Source organism: Hoplias malabaricus, chromosome Y (genome assembly GCF_029633855.1).
Source record: "Hoplias malabaricus isolate fHopMal1 chromosome Y, fHopMal1.hap1, whole genome shotgun sequence".
NCBI lineage: Eukaryota > Metazoa > Chordata > Actinopteri > Characiformes > Erythrinidae > Hoplias > Hoplias malabaricus.
This window is the reverse complement of record NC_089820.1, coordinates 3,187,134-3,211,845: the sequence shown is the minus strand read 5'-3', so window position 1 is coordinate 3,211,845 and position 24,712 is coordinate 3,187,134. Positions and strand designations below refer to the sequence as shown.

The following is a 24,712-nucleotide window of genomic DNA, read 5'->3' as shown; positions in this document are numbered from 1 at the left end:
CTTTAAGCTACAGTATTGTAGAGGAGATGTATAAGACTTAATACTGAGCTAATACTCTAGAAAAAGGTTTGGAAAGATTAAAAAACACACTGACAAATGAGTAAGCTCTTACTGGAGTCATGTTATTTTCTTGGGAATCAGTGGACCCTAAAAGGATCAGTAGTTATATTCATTCGTAAGAGAGAGTTTCTGAGCCTTGCAGGACAAACACAAACTCTTCAGTTGAAGAGAAGAAGTGAAAAAAAGAAGAGATAATTAGCAGCATAGTTATGAGGCATCAGCCGCGGGTTTGTGATGGGCCTGTGGGTGTATTCTGGCCTGCCCAAGTATGATTTACACCTGGTGTTATGGCAGGAATCTTTAAAGGAGGACTGTAAAGTTTTGTATTTGTGCTCCTGGGTGCTCCCTTCAGTTGTAAAGTGTAATTCACTTTTACAGTACTGTCCTTAATTCAAGGGGGGAGGGGGAGAAGTGTGGTTTCCTGCCTTCATTCCAAAAGATCCATAGTGGAGTTTCTGCAGTGCGGAGACTGGAATAGCAAAACCAAAGGCTCTGTTCTCTAATATTACATGACAGTGAAGCGTCACAATAATTCTGAAGCTGTATTTTTTTATGGTTAAAACACTACCTGGTGTTTATTTTAACTGTTAAACCTACGACTTCTGAGTTTCTAAACGTGATGACGGGCTCCAAAAGACGTCCAGTGATGAAGGTGGCCTAGTGAGTCGTTATGAAAACCCGAGTGGCCAGAGCCGATTCTAGTGAACTGATTCATCAGAGAATCATTTGCACAAACACCGCCTCCCCCCTCCCGTCCTTTGCTGTGTGTTCGCATTGTGTCTGAACAGGCGAGCCGGCGGAGAGGAAAAGATTTTTCACCATCAGCCGTAATGTCGGGCAGGTCGGTGCGCGCGGAGACCCGCAGCAGAGCCAAAGATGACATCAAGCGCGTTATGGCCGCTATCGAAAAAGTACGAAAATGGTAAGAGCGAGCGCTCGCGAACACACGGGGGAAAAGCCCGAGCTTGTGGCGAGGGGGAGGGAGGAGGACAAGACGAAGGAAACAATGAAATGAAAGGAAAGGGGGGTTTTTTGATCGAGTTCGCTCTCGCGCAGGTCGGTCGGTCGCCCGGAGGAGTGCGGCTCGCCTCCCCGCGCGGTGAACGGCGCGAGCCGCCGCCGTCCAGAACGCTTCTCGCGACCAGAGGGAACGATTTCTTTCCATTAAATTTTAATGTGGGGTTGAACCTAGAAGCCATTTCGCTGCAGTCACATGAAGCCGTCTGTGGCGGAGCTGCCTGTAATGCCGGCTGAACGGAGGGAACGATGTTCCGCGCTCGGCCACTGACTTCGGGCGCTCGGCGACGGCGCTCTTGAGTGAGAATAGTTTTTAAAACGTGTTCCCGGGGTTTTAAATTCAGAGTTTGCTGTAGGCTGAGCAGAAAGCCGTTGAGGGGGGTTGGGAGCTCCGACACAAACACAAACACACACACACACTCACTCGCACACTAACACACTCAAACACACACACGGAGGCTTTATCTTCCACTGAGCCCACAGCAGCACACTGCAGCTAAAGCTTTCACACTTCACTACAATTGTTTCTTTTCAGAAGCGGCTCGTTTGAAAAGTGAATCGTTTAAAAGTGCTGAAGTTCAGGGAGCGAGGTTTCTGAACCGAGTCTCTTTTAATGTTCGAGCAGGCCGCTCTTGAAAACCGAATCAGACCCAATCCAAGCATTGGGTGATGGCTAATCTTTCTAGGCTACATCCAGAATACATTTTGGACACTTTCTTGTCTTGAGTTCAAGTGTTTGGAGGTTAGTCAGACAATTAGTTCTGCGGGTAATTCCAGCCTTTGGCCACTGTGTTTAATTTCACTGTTGGACTAGATTTGTAAACGTAAAATACATTTTTAAACAGTGTGTCCCTGGGGTGAACCTTTAGGCATTTAATACAAATAATAATTACCCGAATCTGCACTTTAGAGTGAAAAACTTTTTGTCTGTTCTAGCTCATTGTAACTCAACATTATACCTTCGTTTTTTTTCCATTTTATATTTTAATATTATATTCAAAACAAGAGTAGAATGTTAGTTATTTAAAATTGTACATTTTAAGTACGTCCGAACACATTTACCCCATTTAATTATCTGTGTAATCTTAGTTATTTAGTGTACATTTGCACAATCTATATTTACTATTAATAATCATGTCTACATATTTATAAGGTAAATATAGAAGGCTATAAAATATGTTTTCTGATTCATATTATTAACAGAATATTATGTTAACTGAAGGATTTTAATTTGCCTGTGATCGAAATGACTGTTTGAAGACAGGCTATGTATTAATAACATTTTAAATCAACCATAGAATATCCTTCAGGTGCTCTACAGTTAACATGGATGTAAATTAACTGCGGTTGGATAATTCTATGCTTAAGATATTGCCGTTACTCCTTAAGCCATTAGCAAAAGATAAGCTAATATGTTTTTAATGATTAAATGCATGTTCGATTCAGTGTTAAAAAATAGTTGGATTTGTCAGAGATAACAGCACTGTGTGTTTCCCAAGTAGTGGAATCAGCCTTAAAACTCATCTCTAACTTCATATAAGAATGAAAATCAAGGTCATGGTGACTTTGAAGCCAGAACAAGCACACGGACGGTGCCGATAAGGATTAAATATCTAATTAGTTGTGATTTATAGGATGTTATTTTAGTGAACAACTTGCATTTCTACATTATTCATATAAAAGCCTGACAAACTAAGGGGGAAAAAAAATCAATAAGTAGTAAGTTACTATGGTTGGACAGTATTACAGACTTAGATTTAGTTCTAGAGAAAGTTGACTCAGAATTGTTTACTGTGGTCGTGATGGGAACCAAACACGTGAAGCGTGCAGTGCCTCTAAAGGCTACATTTCAGAAAACCACTACATTAAAATGGTTTGGTTGCTAGATACAATGCTAATATTTTGACCCTAAAATGCATATACTTACATTATTCATGTTTACGATGTACTTGTATGGCAAAACAGTCCACAAAGGTAAAACCCTTGTTTGAAAAATGGGTGGAATACCCTGTAGAGAAGATGGAACGCCTGAACATTTTGCTGGACTTCATGAAACAGAAATCACTGTATTCGTGTAGCTTTCAATGGTTTTTTAAAATTACATTTTACAGTGCTTTCCAGCATGTTTCAAACTTCAAAAGTGTCATCATACATATTGTATTTAAAGTACATGGTAATTTTTTTGCAATGTAGCCTGCTCCTAATATATACAATAAAATGATTTAAAATTGTTTATAAACTGTAGCTCTCAGACCTTCTTTGTGAAAACGGTTAATAGATCAATCTTGAATTTCTCACAAATAGTATGTTCTCAGCCTTTGTTCTGATTAAAATATTGGGTAGATATTTTTAGTATCGTAGGGGAGATTAATACATTTACATTTATGCATTTGGCAGACGCTTTTATCCAAAGCGACTTACAAAAGAGGATCTAACATTCGAACTACAGCACAATTTATACAAAACACCTTACATTAAGTGCAGTATGCCAGGAAGTAATAAGTGCATTAAAGAAAGACATTCAGTGCAAGAAATACTCTCGGAAGAGCTGGGTTTTCAATGATTTCTTGAATGCGGAGAGGGTTCCTGTTGCTCTGATAGTCCTTGGAAGCTCGTTCCACCAGCGTGATACCAGAGAGGAGAACAGCCTCGACAGACCTGTACGGGGGGTTGGCCGTGTTAGTGTTAGTTGGCGCTCCTTTGAGGAACGGAGAGGGCGGGCGCTAACGTATGGTTTTAAGAGTCTATTGAGGTCGATGGGAGCAGAACCAGTGAATACTCTGAAGGCTATATTGACTGCTATAATAAAGACTATATTGTCTGCTCTTGCCTAAAATTGTTGCTTATGATAAAACAGTGAAAATCTAATGCTTATGTAAACACCACTTAGTTGAAAATAATTAACTAATTTAGCAATAATTAAAAAGTTAGTGCGTCTAGATTCAAAACCTATAGCGCTTTTGTTGAAGGCTGTGCCCACGTGGCTAAATAAGGAATATACGAATAAACGCATTTAAAATAATGACCAGTTCAAAACCATTCATCTTATATGTACTGAATATTCTGGGAAGCTGAGTGTTTTAAAGCCAACATAGAACTGCTCTTTAAGCCATATTTTTCAGATTAGTGCATCAGAAGTAATTCCTTGAGAGGTCTAGAAGTAGTTGTGCCCTGTCTTAAGACTGTTCAAACTGATTTATTCCTCAGGGAGAAGAAATGGGTGACGGTGGGGGACACGTCTTTGCGAATCTACAAGTGGGTGCCAGTGATGGAACCAAAGTCTGACGATGTAAGTATGAAAAAAAAAAAGACTTCCAGGTTTCAGGGGCTGCTTGATGTTTCAAAATGGTAAATAAAAGTCTCTTATACCACACATTGTAAAAACATCAATGTGAAAAAAGCTGCAAACCTTTATGGCTCAAATTGTGAAATATGCTTGAGTACCTAGTACAATTTGTATTAGAAGAGAACAGTATGTGATGATCAGTGGGTTTCTCTTTGCAGAAGAATAAGAACAAGAAGAAGGGCAAAGATGACAAATATGGCTCTGAAGTCACTACGCCAGAGAATAGCTCTTCTCCTGGAATGATGGACATGCATGGTAATGACGCAGGGTTCTCAAATATAAGTTAATTATGGGTGTCTTGGTTTATTTGTAAAGAATTTATTGGTGTATTACCTGTACTCACAGGTTATTAGTTGTCATCATATAAGCTATGATTGTTTATTTGAAATTAGATTTTGAATGTGTATTCGCATCTGCACATAATTACTTGTGGTTATCAAGAGTTTTGTTCCCTCTTACCACTTGAGGGTGCTATCAGACATTAAGACATGCAAACCTCTTTCCATTGATCTCAAGAAAATCTTCCATGATTTTCATTATGTTTTAGTCTGTGAGCATGTGGCTGTCTTGTCTCTTGTCTGTGATTTGCTGAATTTATTGACTTTTCTTTTCTTTTTTCTTTCACAGATGATAACAGTAACCAGAGCTCCATTGCTGACTCTTCTCCTCTAAAGCAAGAGACTAGTAACAACACTAGCCCCACCCCTGAGCCCATGGCAACATCCCAGAGCGACAGTAACGAGACCAAGAGTGATCTGTTTCCTAGCAAACAGTCTTTGTCTGGACAGGACAGCAAAACTGGTATGTCAGATTGACAGGGTTTTATGTTTAAAATAATAGTTTAGCCTGAAACGGAACATACACAGTTTTCACTTTATTCCAAATGTAGTCTATCTGCAAAAAAATCTTTGTTTCTTGCTGTTTGCTTCTTTCATTTCGCTCTGTAGCTATGACAATGATATAGCTCACAAGTAATATATAGGCTTATACCTGCCAGAACTGTGAATACTGCATGGCTAAATCAGTGTACTCTTGATAACATCAGCTGATTGTGCTAGTAGGCTAATAACAGCTAATACTGAGTTATGTAATGGGCCCATTTTTAAATACAGCAGTGGAAGGTGAGCGGATTGTTAGGAACCTCATATTAAAAGATAACTGGACAATTCAGCCCATTTTGAAAATGCCAGTTTGCTGGAATACACTTCTGTTACACATGGTACATTTGAAAATAACCTTGATGCTGTAGTGAAACATTTAAGTGCCTTTCAGACACCAAATATGATTTAATATAAGCAGGTAATGGATATTAAGGTGATATTATACTCAACAAAGCCCATTTTATTATTAGGACAAAATCATTCCTCTTCAGAGTCAACAACAGCCAAGAGAGACAGCAAATCACAAGGAGACCAAGAACACTTCACAGATTCCTCCAAAGCTGCTCAGGTAATACATACGATCCCTCATAGACATGAATTAAATTAGCTTGTTTAGCACGGTTGCACAATATTCTGCATTTTTAAGGTTGGAAATCGCATTCTTCTCAGTGCATTGTCACCTAAATGTTTTTTTTCTTTTGTTTCTGGAAGGATATGGAAGATGGTGCTCCTCCTAGCAAGAAAGGCAAAATGGACTCTTCCTCTGAAGAAAACTAACTTGTCTTTGCCAACTGTTACACTCTAGTGATCTCCCTTTCCTCTCCCTGTATACCTTGAGTCATTTTACTCCAAACGCTAAGTTGTACATCTCTCTGTTTGTCTGCTCCCATTTATCCCTCAGAAACACATTCACGCTTTAGTATGGATGGGGGCAAATGTGGAGATTTTTGGCCTCATTGTAGTTGGTGTGGGAAAAGTAAGGAATCAAGCTGTGAGATTTGGGGGCAGGGGTATTATTCTTTGCACTGATTCTAGAACAGTTGGCTCTGTCATAGCATCACCTGCTATTTCCTATGGAACGCTGTTTTAGTTTCTTACTCCACAAAATGTCAGATCAAAAATTCAACTGAAAAGGTAAAATATTTGTAGCACTAGTAAAAGTGAATTAAATTTCATACCTTTTCCCTGTGCCATTTAAAGGAACACTGGGATTTGTTTTTTTATTTGCTCCTGGAGCTCCCCCTAGTGTATTTCAGTTGTACCATGATGTACTGAAATCAAAGGGGAAGGAGGGAAGTTGGGTTTTCTACACTCCTCCAAAAGTTACATAATGCAGTTTCTGCAGTGCTGAGCCCAGAGTAGCAAAGGCAGAGGCTCTGTTCTCACTGATGGAGCATCACAATGATTTTGCTGTCATTTTAAGGAAAAAAAATATTACATATTGTTCCTTTTAACTGGAGGAACACATTTCACAAGTATGACTTAAATGATGTACATGAGATAAAATGTAGGTAAGATTTTTCAGTTGCATTTGAAATTGATTTCTTCATTGAACATTCTTCTATATTTTGCACATTCGGTAACAATTTAAATTTCAATACTAATAAATTGGAAATAAAAATAAAAACATGCATTTGGAATTTCAATGTTTCAATGTAGTATCATATTAGTAAAATAATTGGGAAAAGGTATGAATTCACTAAAAGAGATTGGCAAACTTTGTGCTATAATATAATGACTTTGGAATTTGAAATTCAACATGTCAGGCTTATTTAATGATTTTTTTATATATATACTTGTTCAATTTGAATTTTTGAAACTCTTTGCCAGTGTCCCTGTCAAAGTGGCCAGTGACAGAGTCTGCCATAGACAAAATGTTCTCATTTTCATTTGGTCATCAACTGCCAGTTCCTGTTTGAATTCAAACTAAATCTATTTCCCACCTGTATTACTTTTTTTTTTTTTTTTGCGCTCAGGAGGGTCAACACACTGTTAGTCACGTTGAAAATGATTGGTTCTGCTGCTGTAGTTCGAAAAATAAATTCCACATCTAGCGAAACTGAAGATAAGGCAATGTGAGTGGTACTAGTCACAGGTTTAAAAGCTTCAAGTTCTGGGCTTGAACACGTTCTGCTGTGAAGACTGTAAGGTAGTAAGTTAGCTCGTAGCATACGTCCTGCTTTGGTTGTGTGCCTTGTGTTACTGAAATAAGCTTGTTTTTAAGTTTAGTTTATTTTTCTAGTTCATGTCCACGCACGTCTCCCAAGTGCCCGCTGTTGTGTTTCTCACAAGTCGCTTGTTACCCAGTGAAACTCTTTCCACATCCACTTTTGTGCAGTCTAAACTGTGACAGTATATAGTTAAAACCAACAAAGCTTTGAAATGCAGGTCACCATTTCAACAGCACAACAACCTTCGTAAAGTCTAGAATACACAACTTCGAATTCTGACCATGTACCCATCTAATTCATTAAGTATTTGTCTTTCTCTCTCTCTCTCTCTCTCTGGCAAGCGTCTGCCGTCAAGACTTAGCTTGTGTAGCTGTCCATGGGGAAAATAAAGTGATTTTCATTAGACTTTAACAGGCAGGTTATGGATAGACAGCTGTGCAAATACCTCATACTCAGTCCAGCAGTGCTGGCATATAAAACACTAAGTATGACTTTTAGAGAAAAAAAAAAAATCACTCGGATTATGTCTGCTTGCAAAAATATGTATATATTTATACAATAACATTTTCGTTATTACCCTTTTGATTTTTGCCACAATTTTTCGCCAAAATATTGCCTTCTCTTGTTCAATCTTTGAACCTTTTAGCGAAAAATGTACTCATTGGGACCATATTGTTTTGTTTTGATTTTTCACTCTGCATTAGAAATGTCTTGTACAGAAGTATGGTTGTGTTTCATTTTATTTATTCCACATGTAGTTTTCGGTTTTATAAAAAAAATTAAATGCATATCCTTGGAATAATCTTGAATTTCTTCTTTTGTTTATTATTACAACATTAAGGACACGTGCATGGTAAAGGTGCATTCAACTCAAATTTTACAATTTTTTGTTAGAGTGCTGTGTCATCTGTGTATAAATAGTTACCATGGATCACAGCAGAGATCAAACAGAACTGACATGGCATTCGAAACAATTTTGTCGGTTATGGAAAAGTGCAAATACAGAAATGCCAGTGTGATGGGAAACACTTAGAGATCCAGTCTCTTATCTTTTATAGTTACTCATTTTTAACACCACCCCTTTGTCGGTTCTTAACGATGCGCCTGAAGGTGAGGTTGATGCGTGGATTCTTCACCTTCTTACGCACAGGGAGACTATGATACCAGTTAGAATTAGTGGGGGAATTCATGAGCAGAAGACTTCCATGAGACAGTTCCAGCTTCACAGGCTCAATATGCCGTTTATTCGACCCACATCGGGCATCTTTATGTCTGAAGATGAAGTCCCGGGTGGCCCCCAGAGTGACAGATGCGATGGGACAAGTGGGGTCCAACTCCCTCTCATCATCCCTATGTTCACCTATATGATCCTGGCCATCTTTATACCTGAATAATAACAAAAAATGTTCAGAAATAAAGGCACTTCACTGATTGAAATACGACATTAAGAAAGACGTTATAAACTGTGCTTTACTTGTATTTTTTTAGTCCCTAAATATTACTGGATTTTACTATAAAGATTATGTAAAGCATGAAGAACCTATTGTGTCGAAAATCACTACCTCATGTTCTGTACATTAATGTTTTTATTGAAGCCAAATCATTTAATAACCTTTCATTTATTCTTTTTATTATTTATTTATTTTTTAAAATTGCTTATATTTTTATCTGATATTCTCTGATCTTGTCAATGGCAATTCCATGTGCTTCATCTCGGAGACATGAAACCAACCACCACATCCCTTCAAACTGCTAACATAACATGATTGGACAGCTTGATGTGCTTGTAGGAAAACACATGGAACAAAAATTCTGTGTTGGCCAGCACTGTGGCTAATTCAAAGGAAGACAGAACAACATTCTACCACTAGGAGTAAAGCCAATTATGGTCTTTTGGATTTGGTAGGAGGGCAGAACAGTGGAGAAACAGGTACTGTCTCTTTGTCAGAGATCCTGGATTCTGGGGTTGTGGGTTGGTAGGTGGATGGGCAGTGTGAATTTGTCCATAGGTTTGAGTGTGTGAGTGAAAGAGTGAGTGTGTGATGCCCTGTGATGGAGTGTTGTCTTGTCCAGGGTCTGTTCCTGTCTCCGGTGATTCTAAGTAGGCCCCGAACTCAAAACAACAACGATAAGGATGAAGCAGTTACTGCTACAACATTTTTGAAAGGCCATCTTTGCTTTCAGCTTAGCGTTTCCAAGCCTGTCCATTTTCGAAGTGACAGGAGGATGTTCTTGAATTTTAATTAATTGATTCAGTCATTTTCTATAACTGTCCAGTTCAGGGTTGGGTCCGTAGCTTAATCACAAGGCCGGAACACACCATGGAGGGCGTGCCAGTCCTTCACAGGATGGCATTCACTCACAAACCGGAGCACCCGGAGGAAACCCACGCAGACACAGGGAGAACACACCACACTCCTCAAAGACAGTCACCCGGAGGAAACCCACGCAGACACAGGGAGAACACACCACACTCCTCACAGACAGTCACCCGGAGGAAACCCACGCAGACACAGGGAGAACACACCACACTCCTCACAGACAGTCACCCGGAGGAAACCCACGCAGACACAGAGAGAACACACCACACTCCTCACAGACAGTCACCCGGAGGAAACCCACGCAGACACAGGGAGAACACACCACACTCCTCACAGACAGTCACTCGGAGGAAACCCACGCAGACACAGGGAGAACACACCAAACTCCTCACAGTCACATAGTCGTATATAGTATCTATTGCAAATGTTTACATATTACTCTTTAACAAATAATGCTAACATTCTACTTTATAAAAACATTATGACAGTTGTCATAATGGTCATTGAATTGGATGATAATAACCTGTTTACTAGGACAAAGTTGAAGGTGTGTCCTGTAGCATTGGTGACAGCATCCCGAATGTATTCGAGGGTAGGTGTCCACTCTTTGGCCAGCAGATGTACTCCAGAGAAAGAATACATCAGTCCTTCATCTCCATATGTTGCCTGCTGCCTGGGAACACTGTACATCTTGCCATAAACCTGCACCTTAGCTTTATCACCTTTAATAAAGGGTGGAAATCAAGACATTGGAGTAAAACAAATGGTTTCCTAGTGAGTATTTTTGGTAAATTTAACACTCAGCATTACAAATGCTAACAGCTTACTGTATATTAACAATATAATACTATGTAAACTAAACTCTGAACATAACACTGAACATGATATTGTGGAATTATCATTTGAGGTGTAGGTTAATTTATTATATATATATATATATATATGACTACCTACTGCGTCTATTTGGGAATTTAAAAATACTAATTGTTGCAGTGCAAAGTGAAATTTTGCCTATTCTTGCTGCATACAAGGCTCTTCAGCCTTTTTATGATGCACCAAGACATCAATCAAGAAAAAATCCTTCCTTCTACATTAGGTCTGTACCATTTGTACCAGCTTTTAAAATGAGGTTCTGTTTTATGTTGTTTTTCAGTTTACATTCTGTTTAATTTGATTGTTTTCCTTTCTATGTCGAATTTAATTCTATGTATCCTATTCTGTTGCTAATTTGCCTTACCCTCTGCATTTGTTTCTGTTTCTTAATAAACCTGTAATGAATTTAATGCTTTCCACCCCCACCCCCCTTTCTCTCTTTATCTACATAATATATATAAGTTTCGCTGCTTCGCTATTGAACTCTGTGGACGCTCAGCGTCCTCACTGTTTAAATCAACGTGAAACTGGGGGAATGATTGAGAGGAAAGCCGCGTCTTTCCACTTACTGCTCTGATAAACAGCTTTTTTAAATCTCAATCTCTGGTTTGCACAGTACTGTATGTGCAGAAAAAGAAACGTTCTTATTGTAATGTGTAGTTTGAATTTGATTTTGTTCGCCAGTTTATATTAGACCATAAGGACTCTGCCCAAGTTGGAGGATTTTACCTGATTTTTTTGTACATAGGCAGTAATTTGCAATTGACAAGTTTTATTAGATTGGGATGGGGAAGCTCAAGTTGGTAATGGATGCCTCCAGAGACAAAATCTGAATTTTATTTGGTCTAATGTATGAAGAATATTGATATCCCAAATGTTAGGGCATTTTACTGAATTACTATTTTACTATCATTATCAAATTTTACCTCCCAGTGTTATAAAAAATGTATAGTGTATAAAGCTTTATCACTCCCATCATTTTCAAATGTACTGATTATCCTGGTTAGCTATGCCTTGTAGATTTAGCTTAAAACTATACTTAACATAAAATTAAACCTAATCAAACCTCAGACACCAAACAAGTCTTCGCTGACCAGCAGTTTGAGGTCAAAACACTTATAAACTTACAAATAAAATGTTCACAAACCTGTGAAATACTCCACCTCCTCCTCTAGTCGACTGAAAAGCATATCTGCTTCTTCTTTGGAGAAAAGTAGGCTGTAGTCACAGTCCAGGCCCTCTGCCTCAATCTTTCGCCAAGGAATAGGATGTGAAAATTCTTTGACATCATCATCATCATCATCATCATCATGTACAGCTTCATACATTTCCTTTCCTCTTTCATCTCTGCTTTCTTCCACATGTGCATTTTCTCCTTTCTCCATTCTGGAACATGTTAAAGTAAACAAACATGATACTCAAAGAACAAGGGTAGGGCACACATTTATAACCACATTCAGCACTTTTTAGTATGATGTCCTGGTATAGTTGCAATGAAAAATACGAAGAAAGCCATGAATCAATCAGCTATTACTTTGCCCAATCATGACTAATAACTAACTGTATTATTATAAAGGCAAATACAATAGGACAGGTTCTGATTGTTGTCATGGGTTAAGACCTAACAGTCCTTTATTCATATTATATATTGATTGAATGAATTAACAAATACAAATAACATTTTCTTAAAAAACAACAACAATATGATCACCCTAATAAATGTGATTATATATATATATATATATATATATAAAAATAAAGTGATTGTTTCCCAGACAGGGATTAAGCTACTCCTTGACTCTCCTCCTACTTTCAATGGAAGATTACAATTCAAAATGCTGGACTAGGCTTAATCCCCATTTGTGAAACCACCCCATAGCGTTCTCATCTTATAACATTATCCTTTTTGTGAGATAGACATATATATATTTATATATATTAATAATAAAAAATATACAAATACAGAAAGAAAAATATTAAACTATATTATATCATATATCATCGTCATGGATGGTGCAGCAGGTAGTGTCGCAGTCACACAGCTCCAGGGACCTGTAGGTTGTGGGTTCAAGTCCAGCTTTGTGACTTGTGCCCAATGATTCCGGGACCTACCGCGGCCCTGAACGTGATAACCGGTTACAGATAATGAATGAATTAATTAATCATCATCGTCGTCATCACCATCTTTCCCGCTTAATCCATTTTAGGGTTGTGATCTATTAGTTGTTTTATTATAAAAAAAATTAAACAGGTACATATACAGATTTAGTTACTCTTGACATTTGTGCTAAAAAGAATACAGACAATGCGTGCCTTCTGGTTGTTGATTAAATCCATAAAAACTCATCAATATTCATCCAATTAATATATTTTGATGTTATTCCCAAGAAAATATATCCAGTTATGCCCACATCTATCTCCACCCGGCACTCCACTGCTCCCCTGAGACTCAAAAGCCTCATTCCACAAGTTGATGGAATTGGTTCCTTCGGTTTATGACGCCAGAAACCTAGGCTTTCAGTACTTGTTTGTATTTGTATTTTCAAAACACTCAACCGTTGTGTTACCTACATTTTCACTCATTATGTTTTCTAGAAAATTAACATGTTAAAATACTTTTTTAAAGTATTTAACTCAAAGAAAAGTAACTGTGAATAAAAATGTTTCTGAGGCACACCCCCTGTGTGGCTCTGTGGGCAGCCCCTCACACTCCTCGCAAAACCATTGGCTCTAATTATTATTTGGCGGGAGTCGAGAAAGTGGGGTTGTCTGGAGCGCGTATAACATTAGTACGTTAAGTAACCCCTACATAGTGGATTTAACAGCAACGTTAGACTCTCTTATTCGCCAGAATGATTGGACAGAAAAGTATAACGTCTTTTTTCTCCCCGACGAACAAAAAAAGAGACCACGAGGAGCCGAAGAGCGGCGAGGACGCTTTTAATGTGAGTGAAACAGACCAATCAGTGTTAACGTTAACTGTAAGCAAAATAATCATAATAAGCTTCTACTGTCACGGTAAACTGACGTGCTCTGTGTATTTGTGATGACGGTGACTTTCTAAATTGCGTTCAGAGCTGATATTTTTTTATTCTGGTTTATTTTGCGACATTGGGCTGTATCCTAAAATGGGTCCATGCTCCCTCCGTAGGGTACTAGGTGTGAGTGAAAAAAAACGGCCCGTGGACTCAGACAGTGTACAACATGTCTAATAAAGAGCCAGTCATGATTTAGGGACACGGGAACAGTGTTATCCGACACACGCCTAGTGCACTAAATTGTGAAAGTTTATTACTCACCTAGTGCACTAATCACTGAGGGCAGCACGTGTCTAACGAAGTCATTCATACTCAGCCATAAGGTGCACTTTTGTAGAGGTCAGATCATTTAAAACCGCCTACTGCTTGTTGGCAAAATGTAGGAAAATCTGTTTTTTTTTTTTTTTTTAAAGCGAAGAGAGAGAGAGAAAAAATTACATTCTCCCGCGAAAATCTAAAGATGACCCGGATGTAAACAAATCGTACTTGGGTTTTTTTTTTAAACACAAAACTCACGTTAAAGACAATTTTATAGAGCCCGTTTAACCCCTTCCCCGACTATACAAAGTTACATTTGCAGAAAGCCACTTACGCTTGTTTGTTCTCACCACACGAGCGCCGGGAAACTTTAAGTTCAATCCCAGTTTAAGGAGGACTGTAAACGTCAGACAGAACCGCAGTTTGTGGAAGGTGTTGGTTTATCTGCTCAATGTCTGTGGTGTTTTCACGTATTCGGCCGTTTCTCGGGTCTTCGTGTGTTTTCCGTCGTGAACGTTTCTGGAGCTCCACTAAATACACGAAGGTGTCCTCACAGGCGAAGAACAAGAGGCTGAAGGCGGAGGGCGATGCTCTAGAAACCGCAGCATGTCCCCTGAGCCCGGAGCAGCTCCAGAAGATCGCCCAGAACAAGAGAGCGGCGTTAGAGAGACTCTCCGCCAACAGCTGCCCACAGGGAGTCGGGGAGAGCTGGAGAAGAGCCCTGAGCGCCGAGTTCACCAAACCGTACTTTAAACAGGTACAAGTTCACTGCTTCATTACATCTCCCTGTGTGTTTTGACTGAGAGCCGCTCTACTGAATTCATCTCTAGATGATAAACACATCCAGCAGCTGTGAAAAAAGACAGAATATTAAATTATGTACAGGAAAGAAGGGTGCCAGATGCAAATGTATTTAATTTACCTTTTTATTATGTGTTCCCCCAAGTTATGAGTTCATATTCTCTCGGATTTTGTCTCCTTTTTCCACTCTAGTCAGTTTCCTGCGAGTGCCACCAGCCACCTGTCTTTGTTGTTGTAGTTCACCCGTTTGGCCACTAGAAGGCTCCTTGACTAATGCATATGTGCTTTGGTCAGAATTTGGGATGTGAGACCTCTAAAATTGTCCAGTGCGTTCTGCTGGGATATTGATAAGAAAGTGAACACTATGGAGTCAAAAAGATTTGGAGCTTGTAAAACAATACTTACAGATGTAACAGAATTTGTAACTGCGTTTGAGCACCTACATACATGTAAAATTCAAATCCACAAATGTAATGGAATGCACAAATTTAAAACAACAACAATAATAATAATTTAAATTCACACATGTGGAAAAAAAATATTTATTAGTAATGTATAGAAATAATGTTTAAATGTGTAAAAAAGATTTGCATTTGTAAATTAAATATTGTGAATGTGCCATAGCAAACATTTTTGAGGTTCCAAATGTGATATTGGCAGTTTTTCAATGTGGTTGAAAAAAAAAAATCCACACATTCACTTTCTCTGCTGCGTGTGTGAATCTCTTTTTGCAGTTGTGGATTTTTGACCCTGTTTTGACATCCAATTGAGGGACCAATAGGAAAGCTTTAGTGGGACCAATCAGATCGCGAGGTTTGTTTAACCAATCAGAACACTTATTTTATCCATTCCTGATTCTTGGAACCTTGGTTCTTTCCAGTGAACCGCCGAATTTCTGCAAGTTTTGAGGGAAAGCAGGAATGTGTTGCTGTGGCTGAATACCGTGCCAGAGTCGCAGATAAACTGTTACAGTCATGACAGGGTCAATGTTTATTCTTTGTTTACCATGGAATCAGATGAGGGTGAGATATAATACTGTGTAAATGTTGCTGAGTTCTGACAAATTGTGCTACCTTGTTGAAATGTGTTGCCATGGTGTACCTTTTTATAGAACAGTTTTATAAATTGTAATTATAAATCACCTCTAATTGAATTTGTCCAAAACTGAACTACTGGTCCTCCAGCCAAGCAAGCTATTCTCCACAACATCAGCATCAAGCTAGAGTCCCTATCAGTGGCTCCCACCAAGGTTGTAAGAAACCTGGGTGTCATGGTTGATGACCAGCTGACCTTCGCAGATCACGTTACCGCTGTAGCTCGATCGTGCCGCTTCTCCCTATTCAACATAAGGAAGATTAGGCCGTACCTAACTCAACATACAACACAGCTCCTTGTTCAGACGTTAGTAATCTCCCGTCTAGACTATTGCAACGCCCTCCTGACAGGTCTTCTGGCCTGTGCTGTGAGACCGCTACAGATGATCCAGAATGCTGCAGTACGCCTGGTCTTCAACCAACCAAATAGAGCACATGTCACGCCCCTATTAGTTGAGCTGCATTGGCTACCCTTAGCTGCTCGCATCAAATTTAAATCACTAATGATGGCCTTCAGAGTATTCACTGGTTCTGCTCCCATCTACCTCAATAGACTCTTAAAACCATACGTTAGCGCCCGCCCTCTCCGTTCCTCAAAGGAGCGCCAACTAACACGGCCAACCCCCCGTACAGGTCAGTCGAGGCTATTCTCATCTCTGGTACCACGCTGGTGGAACGAGCTTCCAAGCACTATCAGAGCAACAGGAACCCTCTCTGCATTCAAGAAATCATTGAAAACCCAGCTCTTCCGAGAGTATCTTTCCACTAAATGTCTTTCTTTAATGCACTTATTACTTCCTGGCATATTGCACTTCGAATGTTAGATCCTCTTTTGTAAGTCGCTTTGGATAAAAGCGTCTGCCAAATGCGTAAATGTAAATAAATAAAACAGTAGTTAAGCTAAATGTAGTGTATCGGAAGAAGATGGCTACAGAAGTATAAGCAGGAGATATGCACAGCCCACTAAAGCAAATAACAGTGAACTACGATTGTGTAATGCACCGGAGAAAAACATATTTCACATGAAAAACACATGGAAATAGTAAACATTTTGGTCTGAGCATGTGCAGAGCTGCAAAGTAGCACATTTTGACAAGGTAGCACAACTCGCCAGAGCACCGTCCTGCTGAGCTTGTGAACAGCGAAGAAACATATTATTTATTTATATGAAACACTGCGAATGACCCTGTAAAGCTCCATGGGGAGATAACATTGTATTTGAAGCTCTGAACTCATTCTTGATTTAATGAACCTCGACACGCCCACATCCGTGCTGAAAAAACAACTCTTCTTTGGTTTCAGCTGGGAACGAACTTTTCTGGTTCACAAACCAGTTTATGTCAGTGGAAACCTGACGAATGGTTCCAGATTTAGTTCGTGAACTAGAAACATTCTGGTTCCTTTTTGGTGGAAAAGCACTATCAGAGATGCAATGAGGAGTCACGTAAGTAGCATTGTTACTTATCTGACTCTCCATTGTATCTCTGGCTGGAAGCAGCATGACAGAGAATTGGAGGCGTTTATCAACAGTGTGCCAAAGTTGAGTGATAGCAGTGTTCCTATTAGTTAAACAAATCTCGCGATCTGATTGGTCCTGCTAAAGCTTTCCTGTTGGTCCATCAATTGGCTGTCAAAATGGTCAAAAATTCGCAACTCTGGCACATTTGAGAGATACTGATTCACACATTCACAACATTTAATTTACAAATGCAAATCTTTTTTACACATTTAAAAATTATTTATTTATATATATATATATATATTAATAATAATTTTTTAAATTTAATTTTTGAGCATTCCAATACATTTGTGGACATGTATGTATGTACGTAGTTGCTCAAACGCAGTTACAAACTTCGTTATGTTTGAGTATTGTTTTACAAGCTCAAAATATTTTTGAAACTTTTATGCCTCTGTAGAAAAGTGTGTGTTTGTTAGTACTGTTACACTGTAAATAAAAAAATTTACTAAAAAAGCAGTTACTCATATTCTGTACCTGGTTCAGTCTTGCTTTGACACTGGTAAATAATTGTTTCTCTTCAACAGTTGATGAACTTTGTTGCTGAGGAGAGGCAGAAACACACCGTCTATCCACCCCCTCTCCAAGTGTTCACCTGGACCCAGATGTGTGAGATTAAAGATGTGAGTTTTACTTCACCATGGAAATGTTTCCTGTGTGTTTGCCTTGTTAAACATTGCATCTCACAGTAGACACTGTACCTGGAGTATAGTCTTCCACTAAATATAATTTTGTTGGTTTTGGCAGGTGAAGGTTGTTGTTCTAGGACAAGACCCTTATCATGGACCAAACCAGGCTCATGGGCTGTGCTTCAGTGTACAGAAGCCAGTTCCTCCTCCTCCAAGGTAACATGGGCATTCTGGGGGTAGAACTTCCATGATTTGTTTAAGAGTCAAGCACTTATTTACTAATATTTCCTAGATGTTTTTATCATCCCCCAGCAATGAGATGTGGAGTGCTGTGTTCTTTGGGAAAATGGAGGGTCTTTGAAATGAATTGGGGTTTGTGATGTAGAAATACTCATTGAACCCATTATCCATCGTGACCTCACTAATGTTTTTCTACTTAATGCCTCTCATATTACACTCACATAATCGTTTCCTGTGTAAAGTCTTATTAAAGCAAAGTTAAAAGGTGTGGGGTATTATTAAATCAAGTTAATGCGATCATTCTTTCAAACTGGAATTTCTATATTAACACGATTAACTTATTCAGTTATGTGTAGTGCTGGGCGATATGAGCACAAACCAATATCACGATTAATTGTACATTGTACCACGATTACAATTAATGAATAATAAATAGCATATTTTTTCTAAAGTTGCTGGGAGCTTGATCCTCTCATTTTTGAGCACCATTTATATATTTGGTGTGTGATGGTGCATTGGTCACTGAAGCGTTTACATTTGACACTGTGTTTCTCTTTGGTACAAACTGTTTGAGTCGCTCGGTCGGCTTCAGCGTTGCTTCCATGTGGCAGATAGGGGCAGAATCACGTGACTACAGCTTGGTAGCTTGGTTATAAAGGCAAAGTATATGAATACAGAGTGAGGACATAACACAATAAAAGTAATTGATATACTCAATATAGACAAGATTATGTTGATTAGAAGCTCTGAATGTCGATTTCAATTAATTGCCCAGCCTGGTTATGTGTAATGTGAAAGAAGGTGTCTAAATTTGAAAGAATTTAGTAAAGTACAGGTATTCAAAAATGTAGTTAGCGACTGTCCACAGCTGTGTGTAATAAACTGTGTATGATGAATAACTGTGTACTAGAGCTAAATAGACAAACATTAGCAATGCTTTACTGTAAAAGGATGTTACAATTTGTGAAAAATTTTCATAATTATTCCAATTTTTGGCTTCCACAATTTTATTTTTCTTTTAAAACAATGTCGTTTGAGAACTTGTGGACATGTTTACCTCGACTGGATATAAAATATTATATTAGTATTAAAATATTGCTGTTCTTTGCTACTCATTATGAACAGAGGAATAATATATTTACCACAATGTTAGAAGTATATATATTTTAAGTCAGATTTGTTCCTATTAAGTAGGGTAGATAATTCCAGAATTAAAAAAAATTTTGTCTCTACAGTATTAACCCTTTCAGGCTAACAAGGTTGATCCTACAAATCTGAATAGTAATTTTGGTTTTGACACATACTCTGTTTCTGAGCAGGAGAACAGATGAATTTAAATACAACTCACACACTGGTAAACCTTTGTTGTTATGGTGAATAAGCAAATTAGTAATAAGTAAAGGTCCATAGTGCATTAAAAAAAATATTACAGACTTGCATTGGGTGTCCTTTTATTATAGTGATAGAAAACAAAGTACAGCACAAAGCTCCAATTCCACATGCTGATACATATTACTATGGCTAGTATGGACATGTAGGTGTTGTAAATCCTCTGTTGTCAGATTTTAGTGAGTTCAAGAGCACATCCCCAAAGTTATAAAAAAACCAGTAGAGGGAGCATAAGTAAAAAAAAAAATGCCCTTATTCCAATGCATGGCATTAGTAAAGAGCTTGAATTATGGGAGGATTTTTACTTTTTGGAACCCGATTGTGATTTTATTTTATTTTTTATTTTTTTTCCCCACCTCACAAGTGGGATAAGCATATTTATAATGATGCATCCAAAACTCTGGGCAATTTTGACACAAATACACCCAAAAAATGTTTTTTGAAAATTTGGTAATGACGACTATTCTTTCAAAAATCATATATTTTTTTTAATGATTTCTTTATTATCACTTTGGTAAAAGGAATCTGAAAAAAAAGCTTGTATATGATTGAATAAAATTGTCTCTCTTTTGTCCTTATTTATGAGATACTTATATATTTTGTTTTTGGTAGTTTGGTAAATATGTATAAAGAACTGGAGGCAGACATTGAAGGCTTTCAGCATCCTGGACATGGCGATCTAACTGGATGGGCAAAACAAGGTATACACTCTTTTTAGGCAATTTGTTTATTTCTTCTCATTGCAGTTTGATCAAATGGATAATTCTTGGTGTTCTAGGTGTTCTGTTGCTGAATGCAGTGTTAACCGTCCGGGCGCATCAGGCCAACTCTCACAAAGACAAAGGATGGGAGATGTTGACAGATGCTGTGGTGCACTGGCTCAGTTTGAACCAGGAGGGTCTAGTCTTCATGCTGTGGGGTGCCTATGCTCAGAAAAAGGGGGCTAGTATTGATAGAGTATGTTTCATTGCATTTGAATTCCTGTACTTGATATTATTTCCTGCCTAAATATACTGTTTCACTCTGGAATAGGAAGCAAATAAAGATTTTTCCACTCATATAGATTATATTGATTTAGACTTAATATATAAATAAAAATGCACTATGGCAAAATTGATGGTTTGTTTTTTATGACTTGCAGAAGCGACACCATGTACTCCAGACCGTTCACCCTTCTCCACTTTCCGCACACAGAGGCTTCTTTGGGTGTAAGCATTTCTCAAAAACCAATGAGCTACTGAAGAAAGCAGGGAAGAAGCCAATAGACTGGACAGCACTGTGAATCAAGTGGGACAGCTAAGAGTGTTTTAATATTATTCCTAAGTTCACAATAAGCTCATGTTTTTGATGACCTGTATGTCATCTTCAGTAGTTTTTACACTATTTTTGTGGTAAAAATAGAAAAGGATTGTTTCTTGTGCTTTCTAGTGTTGTTACGAACATAGTTTTTCATCTCATTTCATGAGTTTTACTCATCTGGTGTACTCTAAAATCTGTACTTTTCTTTGTCCAAAGAAATCTGCTGATCTGGTAATATCTTGAAACACTGCATATATTTGTATGTGAACGAATCGTGGGAGGGGTAAGGATTTTGTTTCCTCTGAGTATCTGTTTAAAGTATTTGCACTTTCTTTTTTTTTTTTTTTTTTTTTTTTTTAAATAACTCTTGTCTGTGTTTTAAAGTGACATTTCTTATATTAAACATGCTGTAATACAAATAGTCTGTGTTCAAATTTTTATATAAATTTATTATATATATATATATATAAACAAATGAGTTTTGCATGTGTCATGGGGAGGTTACAAGACTTTTTACAGGTTCAAAACCATGGTAAAATATTAAGGTTATTAGCAAAGCAGTTAGAAATGGGACTTTATGATACATCCCAGGGTTGTGATGTTTGTTTTCCTTGTCTATGTTTCACACACACGTCAGCCAAAATATTAAAACCATAGATGTGTGATGTGATCAACAGGATATCTCATTACAGTGGTGCCGGTCAGTGGGTGGAATATTTGGCAGGAAGTAAAAAAAAAAATTGGATGGGGCTTTATAACTTTCTAGACAAGCGAAATACTTAAAGTTGATGTGTTAACAGCACATGATCAAAATCAAATCAAATTTATTTGTATAGTGCTTTTTACAACTGATGTTGTCACAAAGCAGCTTCAAAGAATTCCGGTAAAGATAAAGTTTTAACATGAAATGTAAAAGTGTGAAGAATGTAAAAACCCCAGGAGAGCAAGCGAAGGGCGACAGTGGCAAGGAAAAACTCCCTCAGCTGAGGAAGAAACCTTGGGAGGAACTAAGGCTCACAAGGGGTCTTCTCTGGTCAATCTACTGGTGATAATATTTAGGAGTTCATGAAAACTTCATATGCACACACGTATGGTGGGCAGCTCCAGGACACTTGGTGATGACTGGAGCGTGGGCAGCTGGTCTGAAGCATGGAGCAGGAGCTCGACAGTCAATGTGAACATTTCCAGAGTGTAGCTAATGACTCCGGCAGATCTGACTAAAACAGCTTTCATTAAAAGGAGAGTAGAAGAAGGACACAGACGTGGGAGCATCCTGAAAACTGGAATCCCTCCGTCAGCAAACCTGAGTGGTCGTGTGAAGCGGCGGGACGACACCAGCATCTCAGTTTACTATAATTCCCTGTGTCCATGAACCCCTTGGATCTGTTGCCTTTATCTATGGGGGAGCATGAACTACCAAAAAAATTGTGTCTGAGTACTGAACATTTTTCTGGAAGATCATTCCAGAGTTTGGGGGCTTTATAAGAAAAAGCTCTTCCCCCAGCTGAGGCCTTCTGAATTCTGGGAACTATTAAAAATCCAGTACTCTGTGATCTGAGTAATCGTGGAGGCTCATAATAGGAAATAATTTCTTGAAGGTATTCAGGAGCGAGCCCATGTAGAGCTTTATACGTTAATAACAGAATTTTGTAATTGATATAGAATTTAACAGACAGCCAATGAAGTGATGATAAAACTGGGCTGATATGTTCAAATTTTCTAGTTTTAGTGAGGACCCTGGCTGCAGCATTTTGAACTAGTTGAAGTTTACTTAAATTTCTGCTTGTGCACCCTGACAGTGGTACGTTACAGTAGTCAAGCCTTGAAGTAACAAAGGCATGTACTAATGTTTCTGTGTCCTGCAGGGATAAGGTATTTCTAATCTTGGTGTTGTGAAGATGTAAAAAAGATGTACTAGTGATACTGCCTATGTGCTGATCAAATGATAAATCTAGGTCAATTATGACACCAAGATTTTTTGCTGCTGAACCAGGTTTAACTGGAAAGTCAGCGAGATTTAAAATTAAATCTGATAATTTATTCCTTGACACCTTTGGGCCCAAAAGCAGGACCTCTGTTTTGTTGCTGTTTAGAAGGAGGAAGTTACGCAACATCCAGCGTTTCACGCCTTTTACACAGTCCTCTATTTTTTTCATCTTTGTCATCGGGCTTGGCTGAAATATACAACTGTGTGTCGCCTGTGTAACAGTGAAAGTTAATGTCATGGTTTCTTATAATTGTGCCTAGCAGTAACATGTATAATGTAAATAATAATGGTCCTAGAATAGAGCCTTGCGGTATTCCAAATTTTACCTACCTATAAGACCAGACTTGCCCTCGAAATGTAGTCTATAATTGTCAGCATCTCCAAAATGTATCATCTTATGGCAGGTTGTCAAAAATGGCAAAGCATTTCCCTGCTATGTACGTTGTTCTGAAGTTTATCATAGCCAATATGAAAAAAATCATCATTTTTGTGCTAAAGTAGCTCTATTGCTGTGAATCAAGACAGGCTAGCCTTTGTTCACTTCATGCATCAAAGAACTTTGGGCACCCTGGACCCTGTCACCAGTTTACAGGTTGTTCTTACTTGGAAAATTTGTAAACTACGAATACACCCCCCCAACAAATCACCCAAATTTGTTTAATCTGGTGTATGTTGTTAAATCTAGGGGTGTGAAGTGTGTTTCTGCAAGAATGCCCTATAATTAAATGACTATAATGGTATTATTGTAGATTTTCAATTCAATTAAATTATGTTTATGAATTTTGTGTTCTTGGCATGACTTAAAGACAACACTGTATTTGTTCTTCACACATAAAAAAAGTACACTGCCCTCACTTTCTTGTTTTTTTTTTTTTTGTGTGCAAAAATTGCAAACACAAACTCTTCAGCATATGTGTACTATTAATCTGACTCTGAGTATTGTATGTCAGGGTGATACATCAAGAACAAAATGAGATACAGACATGGATCCATAAACCTTAAAAGAAATCCAGTGGTTTGTATTTGTATTGAAGGTTTAAAATCATGACTTTTGGTGTCAAATTTAGATTATAAATTTGCACAATGATTGTTACCATATATTAATTTATTCATTCATTTTTTCTAGTCACTTTAACTTATTCAGGGTCATGGTGGGTCCAGAGTCTGCATGTGATCATTGAATGCAAGGCAGGAACACCCCCTGGATATGACACCAACACATCACATGGCATCACAAATACATACAAATCAAATGTACACTATGTAGTCTCAACAGCTATTTCAAATGTCAGCAAATGCCCTATATTTTATTTATTTTTTTTTTTTTATAAGTTAGTTTTTGTTTTCAATATTATGTACAGAAAAAAAATGTGTTGAATTTATCTCCTTTCTTTTCTACTTAGTTCATTGGCAAAGGGACAAGCAAATATGTCCAGTCATCTCTGGCTCCAAAACATTCTCTGACTCCTGTGGGAACCCAGGCCTTCCCAAGCCAGCCTGTAGATATAATCCCTCTAGATGTGCCGAGTTCACATTTGGCAGAAAACCACTCAATTGTATGCTGGAGGCTTCTGTACAAAGAACATCGTCATTCACATATAGCACAGATGAACGAAGCCCTCCTATCCCAGACTATGCCTTGTCAGAAAGTCCATGAATACCAGAAACAGGAGTGAATGAATAAAAGGAACAACGCTGACTAAGTGATTGATTGCACTGAAAATGCCTGAATTGCTGCTGAGAATGCGAATACATCTTACACTCAGAGTACCGAATGACTCCTTTCAGC

At 38.2% G+C, this 24,712-nt stretch overlaps 3 protein-coding genes across 7 annotated transcripts; 2 read left to right on the top strand and 1 right to left on the bottom strand.

Annotated features, from left to right (window-relative positions):
- The first annotated feature begins 834 nt into the window (after nucleotides 1-834).
- Nucleotides 835-8,261, top strand: LOC136678875 (B-cell CLL/lymphoma 7 protein family member A). Its single transcript, XM_066657046.1, has 6 exons — nucleotides 835-982; nucleotides 4,285-4,366; nucleotides 4,582-4,678; nucleotides 5,051-5,224; nucleotides 5,775-5,872; nucleotides 6,016-8,261. Exons 1-6 carry the CDS (start codon nucleotides 891-893, stop codon nucleotides 6,079-6,081), a joined length of 609 nt encoding a protein of 202 aa, XP_066513143.1. The 5' UTR covers nucleotides 835-890; the 3' UTR covers nucleotides 6,082-8,261.
- A 58-nt stretch (nucleotides 8,262-8,319) lies between these two features.
- LOC136678774 (DNA oxidative demethylase ALKBH2-like) lies at nucleotides 8,320-14,527 on the bottom strand. Of its 4 annotated transcripts, none has more exons than XM_066656907.1 (4): nucleotides 14,300-14,527; nucleotides 11,817-12,055; nucleotides 10,320-10,518; nucleotides 8,320-8,861 (listed from the first exon to the last, which is right to left on the bottom strand). In XM_066656907.1, exons 2-4 carry the CDS (start codon nucleotides 12,052-12,054, stop codon nucleotides 8,534-8,536), a joined length of 765 nt encoding a protein of 254 aa, XP_066513004.1. In that variant the 5' UTR covers nucleotide 12,055; nucleotides 14,300-14,527; the 3' UTR covers nucleotides 8,320-8,533. The 4 variants fall into 4 exon arrangements, with proteins under 4 accessions (XP_066513004.1, XP_066513006.1, XP_066513005.1 ...); XM_066656909.1 differs by lacking the exon at nucleotides 14,300-14,527 and adding an exon at nucleotides 13,969-14,059; XM_066656908.1 differs by lacking the exon at nucleotides 14,300-14,527 and adding an exon at nucleotides 13,241-13,347.
- LOC136678773 (uracil-DNA glycosylase-like) lies at nucleotides 13,420-21,267 on the top strand. Of its 2 annotated transcripts, XM_066656906.1 has the most exons (7): nucleotides 13,420-13,614; nucleotides 14,522-14,722; nucleotides 17,907-18,002; nucleotides 18,127-18,224; nucleotides 20,250-20,338; nucleotides 20,416-20,594; nucleotides 20,779-21,267. In XM_066656906.1, the coding sequence occupies exons 1-7, from the start codon at nucleotides 13,522-13,524 to the stop codon at nucleotides 20,917-20,919; spliced, it is 897 nt and encodes a 298-aa protein (XP_066513003.1). In that variant the 5' UTR covers nucleotides 13,420-13,521; the 3' UTR covers nucleotides 20,920-21,267. The 2 variants fall into 2 exon arrangements, with proteins under 2 accessions (XP_066513003.1, XP_066513002.1); XM_066656905.1 differs by lacking the exon at nucleotides 13,420-13,614 and having other exon boundaries at nucleotides 14,208-14,722.
- Nucleotides 21,268-24,712: the final 3,445 nt, after the last annotated feature.

Excerpts from the sequence above, each read along its gene's own strand:
- LOC136678773 (XM_066656905.1), top strand. The coding sequence starts at position 14,417 with ATGTCTGTGGTGTTTTCACGTATTCGGCCGTTTCTCGGGTCTTCGTGT. Across the intron at positions 14,723-17,906 it reads CCAAACCGTACTTTAAACAG|TTGATGAACTTTGTTGCTGA; the intron begins GTACAAGTTCAC and ends TCTCTTCAACAG. Across the intron at positions 20,339-20,415 it reads AACTGGATGGGCAAAACAAG|GTGTTCTGTTGCTGAATGCA; the intron begins GTATACACTCTT and ends TTGGTGTTCTAG.
- LOC136678774 (XM_066656907.1), bottom strand. The coding sequence starts at position 12,054 with ATGGAGAAAGGAGAAAATGCACATGTGGAAGAAAGCAGAGATGAAAGA. Across the intron at positions 10,519-11,816 it reads GGAGGTGGAGTATTTCACAG|GTGATAAAGCTAAGGTGCAG; the intron begins GTTTGTGAACAT and ends CCTTTATTAAAG. Across the intron at positions 8,862-10,319 it reads AACTTTGTCCTAGTAAACAG|GTATAAAGATGGCCAGGATC; the intron begins GTTATTATCATC and ends GTTATTATTCAG.
- LOC136678875 (XM_066657046.1), top strand. The coding sequence starts at position 891 with ATGTCGGGCAGGTCGGTGCGCGCGGAGACCCGCAGCAGAGCCAAAGAT. Across the intron at positions 4,367-4,581 it reads TGGAACCAAAGTCTGACGAT|AAGAATAAGAACAAGAAGAA; the intron begins GTAAGTATGAAA and ends TTCTCTTTGCAG. Across the intron at positions 5,873-6,015 it reads ATTCCTCCAAAGCTGCTCAG|GATATGGAAGATGGTGCTCC; the intron begins GTAATACATACG and ends TGTTTCTGGAAG.